Source organism: Ammospiza nelsoni, chromosome 11 (assembly GCF_027579445.1).
Source record: "Ammospiza nelsoni isolate bAmmNel1 chromosome 11, bAmmNel1.pri, whole genome shotgun sequence".
Lineage (NCBI taxonomy): Eukaryota > Metazoa > Chordata > Aves > Passeriformes > Passerellidae > Ammospiza > Ammospiza nelsoni.
The window spans coordinates 20405349-20432878 of NC_080643.1; the positions used below are offsets into that span (position 1 = coordinate 20405349).

A 27530-nucleotide genomic window follows, 5' to 3' on the forward strand; every position below is an offset into this window, starting at 1 on the left:
CCTTAGCAAATACATTCTGAACTAATAGTATTAGGGAAAGAAATATTTTCAAGAATTCTAATGAAAAATACTAATAAAGTTCCCGGGAAGGAGGCTTGGTCTCTTCAGAGAGCAGCTGAAGACGTGTCTGTGAAGTCAGGATCCCCACTAGGACTGGAAATTAGTCCTTCGTGCTCCAGTCACCTCGGCAGTCACAACAGCCCTTCGTGCACTCGTGTCAGAGCAAAAGGAAGTTTTGCCAGAAGTTATTTCTGCCTAAAGCCAGAGTGGCCCTGGGAGCTGTCAGAGGGGTCTGGCTGTGGCTGCAGCCTCCCCTCACGGCCCTTTCCCCCTGGGGACAGGGACAGCAGCTGGGACAGCCAGCCTGTGCTGGGAGCACCGAAGGGTTCGAGGCCGAGCCCGCAGCTCCCCTCGCCCTGCGGCACCGGCCCCGCTCCTGGAGCACAGGGCGTCCTGGCAGAGGTGAGGAAGCGCTGACTCCACCACCAAGGGTCGGGGAGTCAGCGACAGAACAGCCCCTCCAGGAACATTTTATTAATTGTAAACTTGGCAAGTGGAAAAATGGAGAGAAAAGGTAGAAAAATTAGAAAAAAAATAAATAAGGAGACATAAAGAGGAAGGGAGGAGAAAATCACGTCTTCAGCTTCCTATCTTCTTCCTGCAGTATCTCCCCGTTTCCCTTTCCTACTCCCGGTTCTCACAAGCATTCCCAACACACACTTGGGATGATACAGGACCCAAAACCTCAGCAACTTTTCTTGGCTTGATGCAGCCTTAGCGGGAAGCAGCGTTTCACCAACAGAGGTTTTAACGCCAGGGATGCTGACGGGAGAGGCGGAGGGCTCTGCTGCCTGACTCGGGGCGTGCTGCCGGGGCGCCCGGCTCGGGGGGCCACCCCCGCTGCCCTCCCCGGCACGGGAGCGCTCCCCAGCTGTGGCAGGGACAGCTCCGGTCCCGCAGGCCGGGTCCCCGCCCGCCTCCGCGCACAGCGCGCTGCTCCCCGCGCCGCCCCGGGCCCCGCTCCCGAGAGCGCTCCCGCGCCGCTCCCGGGGCTCTCCCGCCGCGGGGAACGGGGCCGGAGCCGCGCCGGGATGGAGCGCGGGCATGGGATGCAGGGATAGGATGCGGGAATGGGATTTGGAGATGGGATTCAGGGATGAGATACAGGGATGGGATGCTGGAATGGGATGCAGGAACGGGATGCTGGAATGGGATACAGGGATGAGATACGGGGATAGGATGCCGGGATAGGATGCGGGATGGGATGCTGGGATGTGATACAGGGATGGGATGCTGGAACGGGATACAGGGATGGGATGCAGAGCTGGGGATGCGGTGCGCGGATGGGGCGCTCGCCGATCCCCCGCCGGCCCCCCGGAGGAGCGGCCGCCGTTACTTAAGCGCATCCCGGCGGCGGCGGGGGAGGCGGGGAGCGGCGGGCCCGGCGCAGGGACGGCCCGCGCCCCTGCCCATGCCCGGCTCCGAGCGCGGCGGGGGCGCGGGCGCTGCCAGGCGACGGGCGAGCCCGGCTGCGGCTCGGGCAGGGCGGGACGGGCGCGGGGACAGCGCCGTGCGGCGGGGCCCGGGCGGCTCCGGGCGGCTCCGGCGGCGGCTCCGGCTCCCCCGGCCGGCGGCCCTGCCCTCGCTCGGCGGCGGGGGCCGAGCGGCAGCAATGGCGGCGCGGGGCCGCCGCCCGCCCGGGCAGCCGCGGCTCTAGGAGGGGACGCGCGGGGCCGCGGGGCGCCGCTCCCCGCCGGGCTATTTATTCCTCCCCTCTCGCTTAAGTTGCCAGCGGAGCGCGCTGGCCGGCGCCTGCCCCCCCCGCGCCGCGGAGGTGCGGGGCGGCCATGGAGAGCCCCGCCGAGAACCCCAGCAAGGCGGCCGAGTACCTGAAGGAGCTGAACAAGATTATCGAGACGCAGCAGGAGCTGCTGGAGAAGCAGAAGCGGAGGATAGACGAGCTGGAGCAGCAAGTGGCCAAGTTGTACCACGAAAACGCCTGCCTGCAGGACGAGCATCACCGGCACCTGGCCACATGCCGGCTCCAGCAGGGCGTCCCCCCCGCGCCCCCGGGGGTGCTGAGCGCCATCCAGGAGAACGCCAGGCACGAGAAGTAAGCGCTGTCCGCCTTTCTTTGCCCCTTTTTCGCGCAGGGGGTTTCCCTAGCGGGGTTTCCCTTCCCTTTCCCCTCCCGCCTTCGGCCGCCCGAGGCTGGCGGCAGCGGGACTCCCTGCGGGCTGTGCCCCGGGCGGCTCGGGGGACAGCGATGGGCTGCGCAGGGTGGCCCCAGCCTCGGTGCCCGTGTCTCACTCGCTCCCTGGCCGGGCTCCCGGGGGATTCGGGCCGGGGCTCCCCGGCTGCCGCGCCGGCCGTGCCCACGGCTGTCCGCCCGCGGCGCTCGGGGGATGCCCCGGGCAGAGCCGCGGTGGCGGAGCTCGCTGGCTGGGAGCAGCGGGGCGGGCCCTGCCCTTCTCCCCGTACGTGTTCGCTGCTGGTCGCTCCGAGCGCGGGGGTACCCGGCGGGGGGAGCCGCCCGCCCCCCGGAGATGCCCCGGGCGCTGCCCAGAGCGGCCCCCGGCTCCGGCCGCTATCGAAAGTGACCCGGCCAGGGGTCAGTAAACATTGGCCGCTCGCCACCGGCCGGCTGGCCCGGGCCAGCGCCACTCGCCCCGCTCGGGCCGCCTTCGCTGCCGGCCGCCGCATCTATTCCAGCCTCTCTAAGCTGTAATTAATCGTCTGCGTTTCCCCAGCGCTGCGAAAGCCGCTTAGTTGCGCGGTTCCGAAGCAGCAGGGATTCGGGAATAGCAAGAACTGAGCTCGGCGCTTTCCGGGCGTGTTTTACTTCTGGAAAACTATTTAAGGCTTGGCTTTCCCGAAGCGGAGTGGGAAAAGCATGCATGGGATTACGAGCCCACTTCGCTGCTTGACACAGCACAATGGGCTGTTTGTGATCCGCCGCGCTCGAATTCCTCAGGTTTATAAACACAGACGCGGCGGCTCCCGGCCAGCCGCGGGATGCGGATACGGCACCGCTGGAGCGAGGGCGAGCCCCGGAGCGAGCGGGGTGCCCGGGGTGCCCGTCCCGCTGCCGGAGGCGCCGCTCGCTCGCTCGGGAGCTGCCGGGGTCAGGGCAGCGGCTCGGGCAGCCCCGCTGGGCTCGGCAGCATCGCGCTCCGGGGAGCGGTGCCGGGCAGGGATGTCCCGGGAGCTGCCGCCGCACGGGGGAAGCGCCGCTGCCGCCGCTGCTGCGCTCGGAGCCGGCGGTGCTGGCGCTCCGATCAGCGTTTGCTCGGTGCCGCTGGGGAGACTTCAGAAGGGTCGCTGGTCACTCAGTGTCCCCTTTGCCTGCTCCGGCTCCCAAGCCTTGCCCCTGGCCACGGCAGCAGACTGGGAAGGGAAGCGGCTCTGCCTCCCCAGCGTCCTTCTTGCTGTTAGTGATAACAGGGCTTCTTTTCCTGTGATGCTGGGGTAATCACTTTAGTCTTTTTTACAAACAGAGATGTCTCTCTGAAAGTAAATAGCTCCTTTAATAAACTGGAGAGTATGCTGTCATTTATCAATCAATCAATCAGTCAGTCAGTCAATCCCTTAAGGAGAAAGAGGTGTTTCCAGAAAACATGGAATATTTACACTATCCTATCCTGTGCCTCTGTGTCCAGTACCCGAGGATTTTTATGGCTGTGCTTGTAGTACAAGATGTCAACTCAGCTATCTTGTCCCATTTGTCTCTTGTAAACGACATTACCAAAAATTGTACAAATGGCTTGCCTTGTTTGATAATATTTCTCCTCTGCAGCCCAGGACTCATTTGCAGAGCCCTCCTTGGGCAGGCAGCTCTGGGCACTCGGAGCCTTTTAAGTCTCTTAAGTGGATTTGATGCTGGGATCAGAATTAATCTGGGATATTTATGGCAGAGTTGTATTGCTTTGAGGCATAGCCTGGGGGCTTAGTGGGGAGCTGGGAGCCAGCCCTGTGCAGCTGGCCGGGCCCTTGGCCCACGTGCCTGCCTGGGGAGCCACAGCCACAGGGCCCCCTTCAGTCCTGCTGTCCCCTCTCCTCCCCCAGAATTGTTCTCCCAGGGGAGGGAGCCCCTTCTGCTCTGGCCCTGCCTGGCTGGCTGGGTGGGTGGCTGTGTCACACCCGTGGGCCTGGCACAGGGGCTGGGCTGTGGCTGCTGAGGCCCCACGCTGTCCAGAGCAGGGGCAGGAGCCACTCGTGGCCTCACTTCATTCTCTGGCTGGATGCAAAAGATGGAGGAAGTCTCCAACCTGGAAAATAGAGAATTTGTTTTAAAGGCTTCTCCCAGTCCCACGGTTCCCTCAGCTTCTGGCAGCCCAGCCTGCAGGTCCCAGGGCTCTGGAGCTCTGCTCTCAGGAGCTCAGCCTCAGTTTCCCCTGACCCAATTGTCCCACTCACCTGGGGGATGTGTGGGTGGGCATGAGGATCCTTTGTTTGCTGAAGTTCAGTGTCAGGTGCCAGTGATGCTGAAATGGGCAGTGACCACTGCTCCTCCTGACACTTTTGTACTTCCAAGCTAAAAAGAATGGAATCCTTTTTAAAGGAAACTGGGCTTCTCTTAGGCAAACACACCAGGGCTTTTAGAACTTGTCTTGAACAAGTTTTCTAAACTGCTTTGACTCCCGTCCTGCAGCAGCTCCACCTGTGTGAGGAGGCTGTGGCACCCTGACAGGGCTCCCATATTGCCAGATGTGGTTAATTGTATAAAAGGAAGTATGGAAAAGTTATTTAGATAATATGGCTATGGTTAGGTCTTAATAAAATATAGTAAAGAAATCTGACAACTTAAACAACAAAATCCCCACGAGTCCTAAAAGTTTTCAGTTCTTACAATGGAAGGGATATACAGGTGAAAGCTGCTTAAATAATTTGGAGAAGCTGGTGTGGTTATAGAAATTCTGTAGCTTGTGAGGAGGGGAAATGTTAATGAGCCCTGAGATAAACTTCTGGAAGAAAGAAACTCAGTCCAATAATATGTATATAAATATATAAAAATAAGCTGGTTTATGCACTTCCAGAAAATCCCAGAGTGGGGAAAAAGTTTCTTTTGTGCCAGTTACTGATGGAAGAAGGGAGGGAGGAGCAGAGGGCTGGGTGAGCAGGTGCAGGTGTGCTGCTTATCCTACAAGGACAGACCAAAAAAGGATTGGGGGTGGTCTCACTGATTTTACAAAGATTTGCTGAGAGCAAATCAACATTACAATGCACTGATGGAAATGAGAATAGTTGATAAGGAGGCTTTGTTAGGTGTGATGAATCAGCATGAGGAAGATAACATAGGTGTTTAACTCATTAAGGTGTTTAACTCGGAGTTGCATAAGACTAATGTTGAGTGAATCCATTTCGTTTAATGTTTGAGAAGGAGCAAGAGCTTCTAGAGCTCAGCTCCTTGGTGTAATTCAATAATGTACTTCTTTGGGGGCTGTAAACCCAAATGCACTGCATTTTCTCCCATCTATACAGGGATAGTTTTGTGTGTCTGAGAACTCAACACTGGCCCCTCGCAGGTTAGGGAGGGATGTTTGTGCTCATCCTAATCAAGTTGAAAACTGTGCTGCTGTTCCACGGAGAAGGTGCCTGCTGAGAGGCAGAGCAGGAGGCAGAGCAGAGCTGTCTGCTGAGACAGAACAGGCTGAAGGAAGGGGCTGTGTCTGCGGCTCTGAGTTCTGCACCTGGCCTGGCTGATTTATTTTTAACTGAATCCGGGGCTGGTTCTGTTCCCTGGGCCACGGCAGCCCCGGGTTGGAGCTGTGGGACACCCCCTGAGTGTCTGGGAGCCGCTGGGCTCTGAGGTGTGCTGGGAGCAGCTCAAGTTGTTGCTCTGGCGACAGTCACATGTGAAGGCTCCTTGTGCCCTACATAAGGCAGCTTGTGACTTGGCCTGTGGCTGAGCTGCCCTGCACAGCCTCAGCAGCAGACTCTGCATTAGTGTAGAGACCAGCAGGGCTTGTTTTCTCTGCCTCCAGAGATGTCCTTTGCTGAGACAGGCTGTGTGAATGACGCAAATCCCATCTCCCTCCCTCCCGCGCTCCAGCAGCAGCGTGTTTGTGTTTGTGTGCTCCGCTGGAGGAGCCCAGCAGCTGCTCCAGGAGCCTCCTGCTTGGGCAGCTTCTGCCTCCCTGGCAGCAGGGATGGAGATGAAGCGCTGCTGCTGGCTCCTGTTTCCCCAGTGTGCTTTGTGCCTGGAGTCTGCGGTGCCAGGGCAGTTCTTACAGGGATGCACCCCTGTGTGCTTGTCTGGCTCAGCTGCTGAGGAATGCATCCATGAGGGAAGCACAGGCGGAGTCCAGGGTGAGCAGGTTATTCCTGCAGGGTGCTGTGTGTCCTGTCAGCCCTGTAGCAGGCAGGGATGGTGTGATTCCAGCTTTGGGCAGAAACTTGCACCTCCAATAACTTAAAAGAACCCTGTTTGCTTCATTTTCAATCCATAACTGGAACAGTGGGACTGCTGAGCCCTGAGAGTGAGGGTTTCACACCGAAGGGAGTGCTTTTGCTTTTGAAGCCCTCATTTTGGGGTCAATATTGTGATTTGGACAGCAGCACAGTGGGGAGCATCCCTTAGAACAGGCATTTGTGCTGCTGGCAGGCTGCAGGAAATCAATAGTGTGAGGATGTGTAAGAAGATGTGAACTTGCTAACTAAACTCAGCTAAATTATTTTAGATCTTTGAAATATTGGCAAATTCTGGTACTTAATATCTGCTAAACATTCAGCTAAATGATAACACATAAAGACAAATTCATTTGCAAGCTGATGTGTGCTGTATAATCAATAAACCAAGGCAGGGAGGGGGTGCCAGGAGCACAGGGATGACAGAGCAGACTGCTGGTTATCAATAAAGTTCCTGGGAAGTCAGAGGGGGGAGGGACAACATGGTCCAGAAAGAGAACAGCAGAAATAGGGTGTTGTTTTGGGAGAGGAAAACCAGTGAAAACCAGCAGAAGGTAACCCATGCTGTAACACAATAGCTTTAAAGATGGTTTCAAAATTTGAAGTAAACATGTCCCATTTAGAGCAGAGCAGCGCCAGAGAATTACCAGGACTCACTGGATGTGGAATCCTCCTCTGATGAAGCTTTTCATTGTGCTGATCCAGAGCACAGCTTTTGAGCCTCCCAACTTTGCAGTTGTGTTCTGAACTTTGAGAACAAAGTGCATTTTCGTGCTCCTTGCTGCTTTGATGGCCTTCCTTGTGAATTCACTCTCCAGGAAACTGCAAAGCACTTCCAGAGATGCACTTCTGGCAAAGATCTGGCAATGTGCATGGATGCTGGGGCCTGGTGAGGTTCCTGAGGGCCAGCCTGGATGTGCTGCTCTGTGCACACACAGGTGTGGAGCTCCCAGCAGGGCACTGTCCCCACCCAAGGAGGGCAGGGAAGCCTCTCCTGCTCTGTGGTGCCACTCTTGGCTGGGTTTTACCAGAAACCACAGCAGAGAGGAGCAGGATGGCCCCTGGGGAAGGAGGCTCTCCCTGCAGCACCTCTGTCCTTGGCTCCTCTTGTAGAACCTGGCAGGTTTGGGTTGGTGCACCAGGCAATGTTTTGGGGTCAGTGTTGCTTCTGAGCTTCCTGCTGGCTGGGGATGCTGAACTTTGTCCCCTCCAAGTGACAAACCTTTGGGAGGAACTGAGGAACAGACGTGCACATTTCTGGACCCAGCAGCCTCCTTGCCCTGGTTCTTTGCTCAGGAGGACAAGGCTCCTTCAGTCCTTAGGGAAGGTGTGTTCTGGCAAAAAAAAAAAAAATTAAAAAAAAAAAAAAATCAGTTGCAGTTCTTTTGAAAACCTGAAGCAAAATACAGCACACCCAAAAAAGTGTCTTGAGGAAGAGCTGATTTGAGGGCAGATCACAGAGCTCTGAAAGAAAAAGAGCCAGGCATTTCAAGGTGTTTTCCTACAGCATACTGATAGGGGACTAAATTATTAACATTGAAATAGTAAATTCTTAAATCCTCCTTGCCAGGAGCATCTGAAAAAGCTTCATTTGATTTTTTTAGACCCAGCAGAAGAAGCTGGCTGTTGATGTGCAGGTCAGGGGTGCTGAGCTGAGCCCAGAGTGGGTGCAGAGGCTGAGCCTCCCTCCAGGGATTTCCTGAGGGCAGCAGGAGCAGCCCCTGCTTGGCACTGCTCAGGCTGGTGACTGTGCTGTGCTGCAGAGCCACAGAGCAGCACTCAATGTGCCTGGAGCTCATGGTCAGCTGGGGCCACAGCCCCACTCTGGGCAGAGCTGCCCCACTCTGGGGGCTCAGCTGGGGTTGGATCCCCACTCTGGGGGCTCAGCTGGGGTTGCCATCCCCAGTCTGGGCACAGCTGTCCCCAGAGCTGTCCCCAGAGCAGGCAGCCTGCCCCAGGGGGTTTGTTCCCTGTGCTCTGCCCCAGGCTCCTGCGTGCAGGTGCAGGGAGGTCATGCCATGCCAGGCCCCAAGGAGGTGTGTGGGAAGCTGCTTAGGTAAGTGGATTTTGCAGGTCAGAAGTAATTCCCGATGTGCAACCCACACTTGCATTATTCTAATTTGATCCCATCATTCCGACTCAGGCCCTCTCTATTATGTTAATTGCACCTTTTTTTGGTGTGTTTTGCAGCCTGCAGATACTTCCAGGCTGTACCTGCCAGTGTTCCTGCCTTTCATCTTAGCTCAGCGAGCCCGTGAATGAGGTTGTCATAATTCCTTTCTGCCCGTCTCCCTGCCTAATTGCACTGTTTTTCTCAGCAGAATTGTACAATTGGAAATGGAGACAGTGTGAGCAGGCTGTGGTGCAGTAGAGCAGCGTGGTTGGAAGAGATGGATGTGATGGTGCATCCTGCTGGCTGCTGGGTACCTGTCCCTGGCCTGCTCTCTTTCCCACATTCCTTGCTAGGAATTCCTCTGCAGATCCTTCATAGCATTTCCTGAAATACTGGAATTCTCAGCTGTTGTAGCTACAGTGGGAGATGCTGGTTTTGCTGCCCAGAAATGTGGGTAGGAATTGCTGCTGTTAATGGTCATTGCCCTGTGGTTGAGGACAGGAGCAGGAGGTGTCTCTCAGTCCCTGCTGCTGCCCTGTTCCCTGCCCTTGGCACAAGGAGCAGAGGGACTGATGGCTCTTTTACAGCTGGGCAAGTCAGAGTTAATGATCTTCTCCTAATGGGCTGCTCAGCTGGGCTGAAAATGCTTGTGTTAAACAGCACACTTGAGACAAACAAGCCTCTTAAAATCCTGGGTGCCCTCGTGGCTCTAAACCAACTTGTTTGAGTTTAATGATGTTGTTTGTGTGGTTTGTGGCAGGAAAAACTAATAATGTTAAAATCAGAGAATGAATCCCAGGCTGGTTTGGGTTGGAAGGGACCACAAATCATCCAAAGCCACCCCTGCCATGGCAGGGACACCTCCCACTGTCCCAGGCTGCTCCAAGCCCCAGTGTCCAGCCTGGCCTTGGGCACCGCCAGGGATCCAGGGGCAGCCACAGCTGCTCTGGGCACCCTGTGCCAGGGCCTGCCCACCCTCACAGAGAGGAATTCCTGCCCAATATCCCATCCATCCCTGACCTCTGGCAGTGGGAGCCATTCCCTGGGTCCTGTCCCTCCATCCCTTGTCCCCAGTCCCTCTCCAGCTCTCCTGGAGCCCCTTCAGGCCCTGCCAGGGGCTCTGAGCTCTCCCTGGAGCTGCTCCTCTCCAGGTGAGCACCCCCAGCTTTCCTAGCCTGGCTCCACAACTGAGTCTGCTGCAAAATGGCCAAAACTTTTGAAGAGGGTGAAGTGCTGCAGAACAGAGCAGTTTTGCCAGCAGAACCTGGATCCCTGACTGGCAGGTTTTATTCCTGGCTGTTGTGTCCTGTCGGGTGTGGAGCTGTGACCATGGGGGAGCCTCCATCCCTCCCCATCCCCATCCCTATCCCTCCCCATGCTCATCCCGGTCCTGATCCTGATCCCCATCCCGGTCCCGATCCAGTCCCTGTCCTGATCACCTTCCCCCATCCCCATCCTGGTTCCGATCCCGGTCCCAATCCCAGTCTTGATCCCAGTCCCCATCCTGGTCCCCGTCCCCATCCCCATCCTCATCCCGGTCCCTCTCCTAATTCCTATCCTGGTCCCCATCCCTGTCCCCATCCTAACCCTATCCCCATCCTGGTCCCTGTCCTGATCCCCATCCCTGTCCTGATCCCCATCCCTATCTCAGTCCCCATCCCAATCCCATCCCCATCCTGGTTCCGATCCCGGTCCTGATCCCGGTCCCCATCCCCATCCCGGTCCCTGTCCTGATGCCCATCCCTGTTGCCATCCCGATCCCGTCCCCATCCTGGTCCCCATCCTGGTCCCCATCCCGATCCCGTCCCCATCCCGGTCCCTGTCCCCATCCCGGTCCCTGTCCCAATCCATCTCCATCCTGGTTCTGATCCCGGTCACCATCCTGGTCCCCGTCCCCATTCCCATCCCGGTCCCTGTCCTGATTCCTGTCCCGATCCCGATCCCAGTCCCCATCCCCATCCCGACCCCATCCCGACCCCATCCCTCCCCCGACCCCATCCCGATCCCATCCCCATCTCTCCCCATCTCGCTCCCGCTCCCGGGCCGTGCTCCCTCTGCTGGCTCCGCTCTCCCTGCTCAGCTGCGGAGCCACATCTGGAGCGTGGGACTGTTTCCAGTGGCAACACCTCCGCTCCTCCTGCCTCTCCCCAGACGGCGGAAGGGCTGCCGCGAACGCAGCTGAAGATTCATGAGCGAAGTTTTGTCTTGAAGTGCCGAGGGAAAGTTTCTTTTCAAGTGGTGCCGTTTTAAAACGTTCGCAGGAAAGGAATTATTCTGCTGCGAGGTGTCTGAGCAGACTGAGTGCTACTGCTGTGCTAGATAAGAAAAGTGCTGCTACTGAGCAGCTCTCTATAGCGACTGATTGAAATATAATATACATTATTTGCATGTTAATAAGATTTCTAGTCAGACTTCCCCGGCAAACACAAGTGGAGACAAAAGCCTGCATGTCATACATCTGTAACTGCAGCACAGCAATTCAGATTTGCTAAATGTGAATTCACTTCATCCTGTAATGAGGCAAAGAAAGCAGCAGGGGAAGGTGGGGAAGCAATCTCCTGGCCTTCTGCAGGGTTTGGGATGCAGCTGGGAGTTGATGTTTGTCAGGGTTTTCAATCTTTGCTGGATTTCTCCCGGCTCACAACGACTGCAGGTGACTTGGGAGCTTTTAATTGCTCCTTTTGGGTGTGGAACATGGAGCTATGGGGGAGCACAGGCAGATTGTCCTCAGACAGGGATTCTGCTGGGGAATCTGAAGCCCTGCTGGAGTTAAATCTGGCCAGGGACATCAAGGACAACAAGAAAAGTGGTAAAGGGATGAGTTGGGAAAACGTGGACCCTGTGCAGAAGGAAACACACAGGGTGATGTGGGACAAGGAGGGGGCTGAGGCCACCCAGCTCTTGTGTCACCAAAGAATCATCTCCCTGAAGTTCTGACTGCATCTCAAGAGCAGAGCAGCTGCTGGTAATCACTGAGTTAATGAGACACAGCTGTGGGGTGGTACCTTCACCAGGGAGGTGTCAACGGGACCTGAGTGTCCCTGGAGGGGTTGATGGGACCCTCCCAGGGCCAGGGGGGGCTCAGTGCTCAGGGCAACGCTGGGGCTGGGCAGGGCTGAGCAGCACATGGGGGTCAGCAGAGCTCAGTGCCTCCCTGGGGCTGGTCACAGGTGAGGAATGGGACACTTTAAATGGGAGTAAATCCTTTAATGTGAATAAATCCTTTAATGGGAGGTGGGCACAACCTCTCTTTGCTTGACTGGTCCAGGTTGCCTCAATTTCAGAGGTTCACTGCAGCAACATTTTGTTTTTTCTGTGAATGTGATGTCTCTCTGCTCACACGTGGGGAATATAAAATCTTGTTTGTTTGTCTTCTGAGTGCTATTAATGGTCCTGGAAATACAGTGAAATGTCAGGGATGCATGTGAGTCATTGCAGACAAATGATTGGCTTCCAGTTCAGGTCCCATCAATCTGCAGCCTTGATCTCCTGGTATGGTTTTCTGAATTTAGAAAGTTATACTTCACTAGAATTAAGGTGATTTTTTGTTTTTTGACAAATGATAAGAAAGCAAACTCACTTGTAATGGATTGTGGTAGATAACAATTTTCTTTTAGCATGGTTTTTTGGCAGGACAGGCAGGGCACTGAGCCTTTGGATGCACCCAGAGCTGGTGCAGGGGTTGTTTGCCAGGTCTGCTCTGGGGGTGTGGTTGTTTGCCAGGTCTCCTCAGCGCTGTGCTGGAGCTGGTGCTCAGAGCAGGGAAGTGAAGGAGAAGGTCCATGGCAGGGCAGGGGATGTGAGGGGATGTGAGCTGCCCTGAGTCCCATGCCCAGGGCGGGCTGCAGGTGGGATTCCCCTCCTGTGCTGCAGCTGGGACCTTGTGCTGTGCTGGCTTTGGAGGGACCTCAGGGGATTGCAGAGCCCTGAGCCATCCTCCTTCTCCATCCTCCTTCTCCATCCTGGGTGCTCACCTGGCCCTTCACCTTCCTTCTGCCAGGGAATTCAGAGCAGGAGCTGGCTCAGAAAGGTTCTGCTTGGTGCTCCTTTGTTCCCTCCTGGCTGCCTTGGGAAGCAGGCAGGTGTTCCTCTGGCAATTTAAGCATTGCTGTTCAAACCCAAAGCACCCTGACAGATCATTATTTTAAATTCTTGGCTGGAGGGGTAGGATCCAGTGGCACCATGACCTGGGCTCTGTGTGCTCTGTGTTCCCTGAGGTTTAGGCTGCCTTTCTCCAGCTCGTGCTGTGCTGTCCTTTGTGAGCAGGTTGGGCTGTTTGTGTGGAAAGTCCTTGTAGTGACAGCAAAGAAGGAACTCACAGTGGTAGGAATCTCCCCTGGGGGTTTTATTTGCTGCTGGGAGTTCTGATTAATGGCTCTGTGTTATGGAGAACAGGTACATTTTGACTTTTCCTTGCATTCCACCTTTCTGTGTAGCCCAGGGCAGAAGAAGAATTTGGTTTTGGCTTCAAGCTGGAGAAGCTGAGTGCGCTCCAAAGAAAATCTCCTTTAGCCTGTTCATCCTGCCTGGCTCTCTGCTTCACCCAGGCAGGATTGTGGGTGGGCATTCTCAAACCCTCAGTGTGACTCTTGGTTTTCACTGCTAAAACCAAACCCTCTGTCCTGATCTCTTTAAAGGCAAAAATAACCTTTATCCTCTCGTATCTCAATTCATGCATGTAACCTGGGTGTGCAGTGCCACAGAGGTGAGCAGCCTCTCGTTACAGGAAGGCAAAGTGGGGATGTCTGACCCTTCCCATGGCTCCTTCCTGGAGGATTTTCCCCTTCATTTAGCACAGCCTTTCCTGGTGCTGATCTCCCTGACTGAGACCCAAAGATGAGGCCCTGCTGTGTAAGGGGGGGCTGGGATCCAATGCAAATGAACCAGCTAGATCTGAATAAGGAAAAAAAAATCTATGTTCAGCTTTCAGGCTTGGTTCTATTTTAAGCTTTTAATTGAGTCCACCACTTCTTGAGTGCTTGAGGTTGTCAAGGGTTGAGAGAATGACTTTGTCTTTCAGGGAGGGAGGAAGCTGACTTTATTTCAGGTTTGCTGAGGTTGTGACACCAGAGTTAGTGCTGCCATGGAGCACTCCCCTGCTCAGTGGGCTGTGTTTGGGCTGTGCCAGGCAAGCGTTTGGAGATGAAAGTGCCAGGTGTGGAAGGGAGGAGGGTCAGGAGTGAAGGAACTTACCTGTGACCTTTTTTCCAAATGGCTTGGGAGGAAAACTTTGAAGGCAGCTATCTGAGACTGTGCATGGAATTCAATAGCTGCTCCTGGCTTGCATTGCAAGGAAATTCTGAAAGGGTGATAAAAACTACTTCACATAAGGTAGGAGAAGCCTTTTGAATCAAAGGTCGAGAGATCTTCCTGCTCATATTTATTTCAAGTGGCATGCAGCTTGCCAGGCCCAGGCCAGGCTCCTGTGACCATGTCCTGCTGTAGATGGAGCTCACCTTAGTGCTGGTTTAATATTTAATCAGAGCCTGGTGTGCAGGTGACTGGAACTGAAGGAGGGAGGCAGGGAAATGAATTTCTGCTCCTGCTTTGCCCAGTTGCCAGGGTTGTGCCTTACAAATTTCCTGGCCTTTGGTGCTTAAAAAAGTGAATGGTTGGGCTTGGATCTGGATTCTGTGTTGAGCAGCACAGGTTGATTTTAATCCTAAAAAGGAGATTTGCTGCAATCTCTTCAGAGCACAGTGATTAAATGGGGTTTTGGTTTGCACAAGTGCTGCAGCAGTGCAGTCCTGTGCAGCATTAGGGTGGGTGGGAGGTGGGTGCAGGACCAGGGGCATGGGATTACCAGGGAGGAATGATGAGGAGGAATCCATGATATCAGAAAGCTAATTAATTACTTTATTATTCTATACTATATTACACTACATCTAAACTGAAACTGCACAAGCACCCAACAAAACCAAATCTCCTGATTGTCTTGACCAACCATCAGGACACAGCTTGCAGAGATTGGTCAAGAAAACAAAACACTCACTCCAGCATCCAGTCAAGCAAATTCCTTCAGGTAAATAATCTTCCAACACATTCCACATGTTCCAAAACACAGGAGCAGTGAATGAGATAAGAATTGTTTAGGTCTCTCTGCTTCTCCAGGAAAAACGCGAGAGAAGGAATTGGGTCTCTCTCTGTTCAGAGGGTGTGAATGCCCCCCAGGGATCCCTGCAGGCTATGCTCCCTGTGCAGTGTCCCTGTGTCCCCCCTGGCCCTGCTGCTGTTCCTGGGGCAGCTCTGGGGCTGCAGAGGAGCTCAGTGTGTGAGCACCCATCCCTCAGTGGGCTGTGCTGGAGCCTGGGCAGGCTCAGGGCTGTCCAAGGGCATCAGTGACACCCCAGGGTCTCCAGGGGGACTCCACACCTTAGAGGAAGCCAAGAGTCCTTGGAAAAGCAGAGAGAACTCCGTGGTTTGCGTGGTTTTTCCTACTCTCTGCTCTCCTTCAATGTAGTGACAACTTTAGGGTGGTAGAAATGTTCCTGTCTTGGAGCTGATCACTGAGAGCCTGCTTCTGCTATTGGTGCTCCAGAATAGATACCATGCTCTCATCTCACAGGGTGTTTTCATGTGCTGGGAGTGCTTTTTAAAATTTTTTTTTTAAATTTCTTTTCTTCACCTGCCTTTTTTTTCACCCATCTGACAACTTCCTCCAGTGATCTGATCTCCACCCGAATGCATCTGATCAGAGCAGCTCCTGCTCAGGGGCACGAGGGTTCTCTGTCCTCTCTCTTGCTTGCTCTGAAAGCAAGAAAGGAGAATTCTTTAGAGCACATTGCAGAGTTATGTAACTCCTCGAGGAAAGTGCTTCCCAGCACTGAGCTTTCCTCATTATGTAATGTGATACATCACCAGAACTTGCTGACACAAGCCATGATCTTCACCTCCACTTGCTCATGAAAAACCTGTTATTTCCTTGACCTCACTTGGCTCTGAGGGCTGTGGGCACTATTAGGGCCTCGTTGGAGTATTTTACTCTGGAGTAAGGAAAACTGCTGGCAAATCAGGAGCTGGTCTGAGCTGAGGGAGTGCTGTGTGTGTCTGAGTCTGTAGCTTTGTTCCTGTGACACTGCTCTTGTTTTAAGTGCCTTTTTGCCTTTAAATAAGTGCTTCCCAGGCTTTGAGCAAGGAGCAGAGGGGGTTTTGTGTGGCATGGCATGACCCTCTCAGGCTGTTTGAGTCATCTTGCTGGGAGTGAAGGAAATCATTGAACATCTCAGAATGAGATGAGGAGTCCTCTTCCAGCTAATGTGATTTAATTTGGGATATACTTCACTCATGCTAACAATGCAATGAACCTCAGCATCACCAACACACTTAACTACCCTTACAAAGGCACCTGGCAAAGGTCACCAGAGCTTTGTTTAACAATTCAGCCCATGCAGGTCTGCAACTTGGTCAGTCTCTGTGCATTATGCTGATTTATGCTCTGGTATTCTGTCTAGGAATAGATTGTGTGAAGTGGCTGTTCAGCAGCTGCTGTTGTAACAATAAATGCCATGGAACTGGTGTGATAAGCTCTGATTTTGGGGGTGATTCCAGCCCTCAGAAGACTGACCAGTAATCACAACAGGTTCTGTTTTCCCCCAGGGACATTTATGGACTGGAACAAACTAAACACTCCAAGCCTTTTGAGCCAAACCCTTCAAGCTTTCCTCTAAAACCCTTAAAAAAGGACCTAGAAAGAGCATTTAGAGACAAATAGCCAATTTGTAAGCCGTCATGCTCCTTGGTAGCTGAAATGCCAACAAAATATCTCAAATTTATGTCACCTGCTCAGCTGAGCACAGGATTTCCACTTTGCTGCCTGTGCTGAGTGCTGGTTTGGGCTGCTGGAGTTAACAGGGCAGGAGCTGCTGCTGGTGGGGATCCTCTGACTGCCCCAGAGCTGCTCCTTCCCAAAGGATGGGACTGTGCAGGAAATCTGCCTGAATAACTCATGTCCACTGCACATCACCTTCACCAATTGCAGTATTTTCTGTAAGGCAGGGAAAGTAACAACAAAGACTCAAGTGTGCTGCTTCTTGACTTTCTGCCAGCTACTCAGGGAGTGAGTTTTACCAGAATTCTTGCTCAGAATCAAGAATATCTTTCTTTAACTGAAAGAGGTTTCTTTTGTTTCTGAGCAGCAATGTCAGCGTGGGGTGGCTTGATCTCCATGTGTTCAATTCCTGGGAGATGGAGGAACTCAAGTCTCTAATTAGCTGTCTGTTTGAAAGAAGTCAGAGTTCTGAGCTGCAATAATTGTGTTGTCTGGGATGTGGAAACAGCCAGAATCAACAGCAGGGCCTGGGGATGGGGAAGCTTGGGATGCTGTCAAAGCTGGGAACTCTTCCCCCTCTCTTCCCCCTCTCTTCCCCCTCTCTTCCCCCTCTCTTCCCCCTCTCTTCCCCCTCTCTTCCCCCTCTCTTCCCCCTCTCTTCCCCCTCTCTTCCCCCTCTCTTCCCCTCTTGGCTATTTCTGTGTTTGATCTGAGGTGTTGAGGTTCTGGTGCTCTGCCCATGCACTTGAGAAGGTGTGAACAAAGAAGGGTTGAATGCATGAGCTGCTCCAGACCTCCTGGGGGAGAATTGGAATGGGAATTGTAAAGAACACAGGCTGGGAGAGCTGGGGGTGCTCACCTGGAGAGGAGAAAGCTCTGGGAGAGCTCAGAGCCCAAAGGGGCTCCAGGAGAGCTGCAGAGGGACTGGGGACAAGGGATGGAGGGACAGGACACAGGGAATGGCTTCCCAATGCCAGAGGGCAGGGCTGGATGGGATATTGGGAATTAGGAATTCCTCCCTGTGAGGGTGGGCAGGCCCTGGCACAGGGTGCCCAGAAAAGCAAGTTGTTCTGTTATTCCTCAGTCTTTAAAAAAATCCTGTCTCAAAATACCACATCCCCAAACAGAGCAAGTAGCAGACTAAATTATTTATCTGCCTAATTTATGATCTCCCCTTGCATGGCAGCATTTGGAGAGTGAGTGGCTTTGTTCTTGTGGTGAATTTCTCTTTCCACTGACCAAGCCCTTTCTCTGATAGAAAGGCTGAGGCTCTTGCTGTAAGCCCTGGGGCTCTTGGGGAATTTCCTCATTTAGAGCAGAGCTTTGGGAAGATTCCTGCCATCCCTGCTCTGCTCAGCTCCTCTAGAAGCACTGCAGATACCCCTCCAGATTTAACGTTGGCTTTGCTGAGCTTTCCTAACCTCCAGCAGTTTATATTTGGGGTCCATCTGTTAGCTTGGCCTCACATGACAATTTTGTACAGGCTTTTCTTTCCACTTCCTTCATGGGGATGTGAGTTCTTTACATTTATTTCCAAACTTAACACCAATGTCTAATTCTTCTGATGTCTCACTACCCACGGAGCTGCAGATATTTTTATTTACTTGTGACCAGTAATCCACTGGTGAGCATCAAAGTCCACGTTGAAGCTTCCTGTTGGTAGGACAGGGTTCCAAACAGCAGAAGGCAGCTGCACAGCACCACTCATTAAATATTAATGATGGTATTGCTGTGTAAACCCTTGCTGTAGGGTTTGCTGCTTTGGTAGCTCTGGGAGAAGGCTGTGCTGAGGTGGCTGGGTTATGCTCTGCACCTCTGACAATGTGATTTTTCATGCTGCAGACCAAGCTGAAGGAATTCATCACTGCAGTCTTACTTAAGGCAACTGAAAAACCCCAGCCCTGCTCACTCACTTGCTTTGATAGCAAGAAAAAAAAAAAAAATCCTGTTTCCCTTAATAAAAGTAGTGTGGACAATAATTTATACTTTGGAAAATCTGCCTTCCCATTATGGGTTAGTTTTTCTTTGAAAAACCCAATAAACACAATGAAAAAACCAAACCAACAACTAAGAAAACCTCAAAACAAAACAACCCAACCCTCAAACTCACCAAAAATCTCAGATTCTGATGGCTTTTCACACCTTGTGCTTTATTTTACCTCAATCAACCAAATGTGACGAAACAGCTGCTGACATCCTTTTGTCCTTCCTCACCAACAGAATATTCCGTGGTGGTTGCACAATTTGAGTTTGTGCTAAATATAGCAGGGGAGTGCTGAAGGAGGAAATCAGCTGTGTCTGCCTGGGACACCTCTCCCTGCTCTCAGTTCTGGAGCATTCTCAATTCTCCTGGAGCATTCTTTTCCCATCCCATCCCTCTGCACTCCCTGTGCTGCCTGGGGATGCTTGTTCTGACCAAGGTGAGGTTGAAAAATGAGCTTGAAGTGTTTTGGCTGCCTGGAGGCATCCTCACTGTATTTCTGGATGTTTCTGGCAGTGTTATTTCTCTGCTGGGACACAAAGCCTGCCTTGGTCAGAGGCTGGAGGGTGGGGATGCCCCAGCTGCTCTTTTTCCTCTCATAAATAAAGACTTTTAGAGCTTTGCAAACAGGAATGATATGGCACAACTTATGAGTTGAGGCAGTGAAAATGAGCTACAGTGAGATTTCATGTTGATATTTGTGTTTTTGTTAAAAAATATATATTTTAATGTAATATCTACAGTGTATTTGACTAAGCAGTCCATTGAACCCTGGGTTTTTCAGGAATTATCAAAATACAGTTTTACTTTAGAGAGCCTTTAACAGTCTTCCTGCACAGCAGCCATTTACCAGCTGGATTTTCTTCTGCTTTTGGGTATTTAAATACTTCAAGTTGAAGGTATTGTTTTTTTTTTATTTTTTTCCCCTTGGAGAACACTTTACAACTGATATAGTGTTTTCAGGTACACTGGCAGCTCTGTGTATTCAGAACTGTCTTTTCTTGATGTTTCCTTTATTTTGAAATCTGGTGAGATGCAGCAAGTGGACAGACTTCCTTGAGAGAAGCTGCTTGCAGTTGTGGGTAGCTGCTGTTCTAATTCAGAAATTTTCTGCTATTATACAACAATGAACTTAAAGGAAATTCACAACTGGGTTATTCTGAGAAAAATCTTAGCACTGCAGTAGAAAAGGGCACAGCACAAAGTTTGCTGTAACTTGGACTTAATGACTTAACAAAATAACTAAAAAAACCCCACCTCCCCACAAAGCAAAAAGAATTGCTGTCTGATCTCTTGTTTATAATTAAGTAAATGGATCAACCTGAGGCACTAAGAAGCGTGGCAGGTTTAGCCAGGGCTCTCAGTGGCCAGTGCTGCTGACAAAGCATCAGGATATTCATTAAAGTGCTGAGCCTGTATTTCCTTTGTTGCTGGAGCTGCCAGCAGAATTCCTGAGTAGCCACGAGTGGCTTGTTTGACTTGCAGCTCCCTGTGCTGTCACAGGAGTGCTGGGGCTGGCAGGATCTGGCCCTGATCCGTGGGATGCAGCTGGGAGGGGCTGTGCCACACTTCTGAGGGAGCTCTGCCATTCACATCGCAGCGAATTCACATTTCAGTGCTGCTGAAATTCCAGTTCCATGGAGTGGGTGTAGAGAACCTACTTATAGCAGCAGTGCTGGCTGCTGGAACCATCTGCTCCTGGATCCTTGGCATTAATGAAGAGCTTGTTCTTCATGGAGGAAAGGGAAGAAAATCCTCCCAGAACAGCCAGCCTGGAAAACACAGGACTTCCCCCTCTTTCCTCTCCTCCCTCCTAAAAAGGGATTCAGAGAACCCAACTGTAAATGCCACGTGAAATGCAATTAAAAGGGGTTTGTGACTAAATGTCTTGCCTTCCTTGGAACGCATCCTCTGGTATTTTTAATCCCAAGTCAGAAACTACTACTGTGTTCCTGCCCCCAGTGCTGGGAGGATGTTCTGAGGAGAGGATCAGAGAGGGCTCCAGGCTTTGTTTACATCTGGATTTGTGCCCACCCCAGTGAAAGATGAGGCTGTTGGAAAACTTGCTCACTTTCTGAGAGGTGCTGATGCCTTAAGTTTTAGATTTCATATTTTCCAGATTCTGTCCTGCATTAATATGTAACTCTGAACTTCATGGAAAGTGTGAGCAAGTTCTCCTCAGAGCTCAGTCACACAGGACAATCCTTTCCCAGCCCCAGAACCAACCATTACAGCTTTGGGCCCAAAAAGTGCAAACAACATCACATTGAGGAGAGCAGACTGGGAGGATGGGACTGCATTCACCTGGAGCTGGAATTGGACAATTAACCCCAATATGGAAATGGACCAAAACTTATAAAAGTGTGAAAACTCATGACCTGGGGTCCATGTTGGGTGTAACCATGGCTGGGCTCTTGCACTGCCCGGGGTGCATCCTTTGAAGGCCTTTTAATAAATCCCTGCTTTATTCCTTTAACACTGCCCTGTGTTCTGGGCAGCCTCTCCAGGCATCAGATGATGCCATTAACCCAGGTTGTTGCTCTTGTTCTCATTGCCATTCCCTCCCTCAAACACCTGCAGCACACGAGCAGCTGTTCTGGTTATTTCTGCCTCTCAGGAAGGGATCGATCACCTTTCTGCACTGAAATTCTGGGCTTGGTTTATAGACTGCTGCTGATACAAGCACTGGGCCAAATAATATCTGTTTGTCCAAACAGATAATGTGAGGACACTTTGTTCTAATTCTTAATTTCTTCTGACACTTTGTTCTAATTCTTAATTTCTTCTGATTCTGTTAGATGTGAACTTGGTTTTCAAAGGTTGCCCTCACAGCAAGTTTTTGGGTCATTTTTCCCTATCTTTTTGAGACTGTCATGCACTGATGCCTGTTCTCAGGCTTGGTTGTGCTCTTACAAGTGTAACATGTTATGAAAACCACGTGTGGTAGATCAAGAGAATAAATATGATATCAAATAAATATAGTAGCTTTTATTGGTAGATGTTGACTTAGCTTTATTTGGAAGAGATTACAGTTCTCTTACCCCAGCAAATTTGAAATACAGTGTTGATATTGAACTAATGATTCTTTTCTTATCTTGTGTGTGTTCTGGTAGATTATGAACTGCTTTTATGTGCCTTTTTATAGACCCTGCTCCTGTTTCCAGATCGTGTGTTTCAGGGCCATGAAGTGTAACCTGACGTGGTAAATCTGCTTAGCTCTGGTCTGGCTTGCACAACACGGGATGAGGATGGATTTCAAATTTAATAATGCTGAATGACATCAAGTCCTAGCAAGCTCCTGACTGTCACTCCTTGCAAATGGCTTTATTTGGCTTGTAATTGATGCTTGAGGTAATTAGTGCACACTACAGGGTGTTATCTAAATTCTCAGGGTTGATCAGCAGGCTGAGTGTCAGCAGTGTGGAAGCAGATCGTGGTTCAGAGCATGAAAAGGACATTTTGGAGCCTGGCACTAATGGGCTCTTCATACAAACCTGCATGGCTTTGCTTGGAATTTTAGGAGTAGTGTCATGATTGACTTTTCTGTTCCTTACAAGAACTGCAGATGGGAAGTGAGGAGCTGTTTTATAGAACAGAGCAGGGGTTTTTCCTTGATGTAGGAGCCTGTGTAGCTGTGCTGGAATCTCACAATGGATGTTTGCAAATTACCCAGCATTAACTGGCCTAGGAAATGTGTTTAGGAACCCACTTTATCTTTGAAACTGGGATGGTGTGTGAATAATTTAATACATTCTGAAATGGAAAACTGAGGCTGCTCTGCTCTGCTGGAGGGGGTTTTCTGGGGAGTAAAATGCTCAAAAGATGGGGCTGACCTCACCACTCTTCTGTATTTCTTTTAGAGCTGTGAAGATAACTGCTTAGGGCTTTAAAGGAGCTGGGGTTTATGAATTGCAGGCTGTAAGTTCAAGTGTGGCTTGTTAGGAATAAATGCTCCTGTGCAGTTCCTTTAACAGTTTGATTCCAAGTGTTCTGTTTCTGTCCTGCCAAACTTGTTTGAAGCTCAGCATCAGGCAGGGCTAAGCTTTGCTAATCCTTCAGAAACATTTAAACTGCACACAGGTAGTTAATGAAGTCAGTGGGACTACTGGAAGCACTGCATTTAAGGGTTCTGCTGAGCTAGGATGTGCATTTTCCAGGGACAACTAAGAAATGCTGGCCCTGCCCTGTTCATCTGCCTGAGGGCTCTGCACCATTATTTCTCTTCCTGTGCAGAGCGTTCAGCAGACACGAAGCAAGCTGGTGCACTCTAGAACTGAAGGAGAGAGGATAATAAACCAATTGTAAAGAGCTCCAAATCTCTGCACTCTGTTCCAAATGCATCTCTCCAGCCTCTGGCTGAATCTCCTGTGGAGGGAAGCCAGGCTGTGGCCAGGAGGGAGCCCGGGCCAGCTGTCAGGAGGAGAAGCTGGCAGCTGGGCAAGTGTTTTAAAATAATTGCATGGGGAGCGTGCAGGAGAAGCTCTCCTGACTTCCCTGTCCACAGCTGTCCGTAGCCACATTTCCCTTTCTGTTTGTCCTGGTTTCTTGGAGTTTAGTTGTTAATTGCAGCCCCAAGATGTGCAGGATGTCTCTGTTTCAGCCCGAACGTCTGAAGAACAAGTCAAAGCTCTTCAGTTTTTGGTCTTGAGGTTGTTTATTAATTCTTATGCATAAAATTTTCTTTCTGCCCAGCCAAGGTCTGTTCAGCAGGGCAGCCATAGGCACTCTGACCACCCCCGAGGCAGTGCTGTCCTTTTATACTACAAACTATGTATAACATATTTACACTTAATTCCCAATACCTATCACCTGTGTTAGTGCACTTCTACTCTAGGCCAATCCCAAAGTGCCAACATCACTGCAGAAAATGGAGACCAAGAAGAAGAAGAAAGGCTGGACATGCCCATGTTCCTCCATCTTGTCCCCAAAACCTCCATTCCAAAAATCCTAACATCTACCTTTTCACCCTGTGATAATTTTATTATTATACTATTCAAACCTCTGTGACTTTCAGGTCATCATACAAAGGTGGTAACTTGCTCCAGGGGTCATAATCAAACCCACAGGTGCTCTGGGCTGTGTGCCAGGGTCTCTGAGCTCCCTGGTGGGGTCCTCAGCAACTCTGGACACCCGGAGGGATGCACTGAGTTCTGACACTGGTTCAGGGCAAATTTGGCAGAGAACCCCCAAAGGGTCTCCTCTGGGAAAGCAGATTCAATTGGCGCCTCTCCCCAACCGGTCTGGGACAAAATACCTCCTTGGAGAAAAGTGGAAAAAACCTGTTTATTAAACAATAAAACCTAAACAATATTAAATAATAAAACTCCTTGTTGCTCCAAAAGAGATGACAAACCCCTCCCTGGGTTGCAGCTCAGCTCACTCAGTCTCTGATCAGTCCCTCAGTGCTGGAATTGTCGCAGGCCAGGCCCGGCCCGGTGGGCCTCAGCTGCAGCTGCCGGTGCTCCCCTGGGTGTTCATTCCAGAGCAGTTTCAAGAGGTCCAAAGAAAAGGGAAAAAAAACACAGTCCAAGGAACTTCTTTGCCTCAGCTAGCTAAACTAACCAAAAGCAAAGGAGAGCTCTGTCCCGCTGTCTGTCCATCTGCAGACCACAGCCAGGAGCAGGAATGTGGAGGAGTGAGTGCAGTGTCTGAAACCAGACTGTGCACTTCTTCTCTCGCCCCTTCAGTCCCTGGAACAAGGCTTAAAGGTACAAAACTTATTAACAGAACAGACAATTGGGGATAAAAGCATCATATAGTCAACCTAGGACACTCTTCACAGAGAAAAACAAGGCACAACTTCCCCAAAGATATTTTCTGGGATTCACATTCTCTGAACCTCAGAGAAAGAAAAACCAATTCCTATCTCAACTGCTGCTCCTTTTGTTGGTCAGAAGTAGAATGCATTGTGGAAGATTTTTTACCTGAAGGGAACTGGTAATTGGATTCTGGTGTGAGTGTTTTGATTCATTGACCAATTAAATCCATGTGTGTGTGTCAGGACTGGCACGAGATTCTGGGCGGTTGGGCTAAGTTGAGGACTTGTGCAGTTTCAGTTTAGATATATGTAATACAGTATAGAATAATATAGTATAATAAAGTAATTAATTAACCTTCTGATATCAATGCAGTCAGATGCATCACTGCTCTCCCTTAGTGGGGGTTGCCCTGTTTCCTGATCGCTGCCATTTCAGTACATCCTGGAATTAGTGAAATGAGATAGATCCACACTGCTGTGATAGGGGCTGGAGAGATCAGCCACCTCCCAAAGCACAAGTCAAGGACTGGGGAAGGAAGAGGGTAAAGATTGTTATGCAGAGGAAATGGGAATGTTTGTCAAATCTGACAATATTGAATATTTGAACGTCCATGTACTGCAGGCATGGTTTAGAATCCCAGCCCCATTGAGAGGATGTTTTCAGGCTGTGTTTTTGATATATTTTGCTGTGGCACACACTAGATTTTCATGCTTCTCTGGGGGAAAATGCTTGGCTTGCAGTGAAGTGCCCCAAGTGAGAGACTGGCCTGTGTTTGTATTTGTGAAGGAGAATGTTTTGCTAAAGTCTTTGCCAAAACCCTGCCATGTTCAGGGCAGAACTGTGAGGACAGGGACTCAGGTTAATGGATTTCTAGGGAAGCTACTGATTTCCTCACTGCAAAGCTCAGGTTTAACAGATAGGGCTCTTAAATTCTGGCACAATTGATCAGTTCTGCAGAAGCACTGGGGTTAGTGCAGTTTTTAAAAATCACTAAATCCTTACCAGCAGCATGAGCAAGAGCAGCATTTACAGCTGAAATACAAATAACTCTTTAATGGGACAGCATTGAATTCTCATTTTTTATTTGCTGAGATAGACTTTTATTAAGTACTCAGCATGATAAAGTGAGTTCATGTGTTTGGTATCGGGTGCCAATGTTCAGCTGGTGGCATCTTTTTGTCACCTCTCTTCCCTGGGCCCCACCCCAGGGTATAAATCTCACTCAGCAGCTTTGGAGCAGCCCTGGAATGCCCTGGCTCAGGTGATCTCCAAGCAGTTTATGACCTAAGCATGATCCAGGTTGCAGCAGTGGATGTGTGCAGGGCTCCCAGGGGCAGTGACGTGAGGAGCTCCTGGGTTATGTCACCCTGCCCCATTTCTGGGCTCCCTCAGCTCACCAGCAGCTCCCAGGGAACCAGTTAAAGTTATTTAAATACCATCATTTGCAACCTGTGCAAAGCTCTGCATCAGGTGAGAATAATTAAATGCCTATAACTGTGATTCAAGTGGAACCAGGGCAATTTAAATTGATTTGGTGGCTGTTAAGAGCGAGCTTCCTGTAGCACTTTGGGCACTCCTGTTGTAATTACACTTTGGAGGGAATGTGTGTCCATCTCCAGCTGTTACTCAGCTTGTCACAGGGCTGTGTCCAAATGAGGTGTGACTGATCCCATTTCCCAGGCTGTGTCTGCACAGGAGCTCCCCTGTGGGTGTACCTGTGTGTGCCCAACGTGAGGGCTGAGCCAGGGCTTTGGATGTGCTTAAGCTGTGCCTGGATGAGCAGTAACAGAGCCTTGGGAGCATGGAAGGGTAGAAGTCTGCCCAGTAGCTGATAACAAATCTACCTTCTCTTCCCAAAAACTTAAGGGTTATATTTTATTTTAATTTTTATTTTGGTGGTAGTGGGAGTTTAAAGAAACTGAAGAGAGGGAAACCTAAAAGCAACCTTGGCAAGCTGTTGAAGTTTTGCTGCATTGAACCAGACTCTCATTTCTAAGCTGGTGGATGAACTGCTCAGCTGTCCTCAGGAAAAGAACAGCTTTGAGTGTGTTTGTGGTTTTAGCCTCTCTGAAGGTAAAGGTGAGCTAAAGAGGATGTGGAACTGGCAGTGCTGGCTTCATGGTTGGGCTCAATGATCTCAAAGAGCTTTTCCAACGTTAACCATTCTACAATTCTTTCCCCACCCTCCCCCTCACTTATTAAAATAAAACAAGAAAACATAACCTGAACAGTCTCTGAACAGACTCTCATCATAAAATTCTGTTTAATCTTTAAACCCATGCATAAATTGTTTTTCTTTTTAAGAAATCCCTGCTAATACCAGATTAGCAGGGCTGTTTCCCAGCTTTGTTCCTCCACCTGTTCCATGGGACACACTGGTATTCCTGATCAAAACTACTGCCACAATATTCTTAGGGTGATGGAGGGAAGAAAAAAATTAATTTTTTTGTTACAAATGGCTGTGGTTTTTCTATATCCTTTTATAATTATAGCTGAAGTTATTGTATAAAGTGGGATTTGATTTTTAAGCTGAAAATTGGATGCATTTTGAAACAATTTAAATTTTCTTAATATAATCCAATTTTATTTATACAGGTATAGTTTAAATGGCACTTGGAGTAATAGGAGGTGCTGTATCTCCTTTGATTCTTCATAGTAGAAAAAAATTACCTCACTGAGGTGTAGTCTAAGAAAAAGTGGAAAAGATTTGGGTCCAGGGTGTGCTTTTATATCCCTTTCAGCTGTGGTCCTGTGTGGAAGTCCCTTAGGTGATGGTTTTCCTCATCACCTCAAGAAGAAAGTGCCATTGGAATATCCTTCTGGAAGGGAGATTTGATGGAATTCTGTTTTTGCCTTAGCACAAGGGAGAAACACCTCGAAGTGTTATTGGATAAATGCCTGGGAGGCAGGAGATGTGGGAAAGGAACTGGGAAGGACGTTTAGGACGAGAGCTTAGGTACATTTAGAATCCACTGGAATTTCTGTGGCTCACTTTTACCCCTCTGCAGTGAGTTGGTGCCTTGGCTCAGAGGGTTTGAGAGCTGTCTGCACTGGATGAGGGCTCTTGGCTTGGTGGTTTTCTGAACCATAACCCTAGGTGTAACCGTAACCATAGGCAGAGCAGCAAAACCAGCCTTGGGCTGAGGCTGGTTCCAAGGAAAAAGCTGTGGTGGAAGCTTTGTTGTGGCAGTCCTGCATTCCCCTTGGGATGCCTTTTGCAGCTGCAGTGTGCCTGGAGCTCTGGGCTTTGTGGTTTTCAGAACCCTGACCCTGGTTCAGCTGCTCTGAGCAGCTCCTGCAGGGGAGCATTTCCTGCAGAACAGGCTGGGAATAGCGAGCCTGCCATGAGGGACCCTTCCCCAAAAACAGGAGTTACACTGAAAACCTGCCTGAGCACAGCTACCCCAGCCAGCCTGTGTTTGGGTGGTACCAGAGTTTTGAGTCCCTCTCAGTACAAGCAGGTGAAATCCTCTGCCCCTGAATCCAGCTCTGGCACAGCTC

At 50.6% G+C, this 27530-nt stretch overlaps 1 protein-coding gene across 3 annotated transcripts in view; it reads left to right on the top strand.

Annotated features, from left to right (window-relative positions):
- Positions 1 to 1741: 1741 nt before the first annotated feature.
- The window catches only part of IQSEC1 (IQ motif and Sec7 domain ArfGEF 1), a 299716-nt gene continuing 273927 nt past the window's right edge, over positions 1742 to 27530 (top strand). For all 3 annotated transcript variants that reach the window (XM_059480436.1, XM_059480437.1, XM_059480439.1), the window contains exon 1: positions 1742 to 2113. In XM_059480436.1, coding sequence (XP_059336419.1) covers positions 1848 to 2113 — 266 coding nt within the window. In that variant the 5' untranslated portion in view covers positions 1742 to 1847. The remainder of the gene's footprint in view (positions 2114 to 27530) is intronic.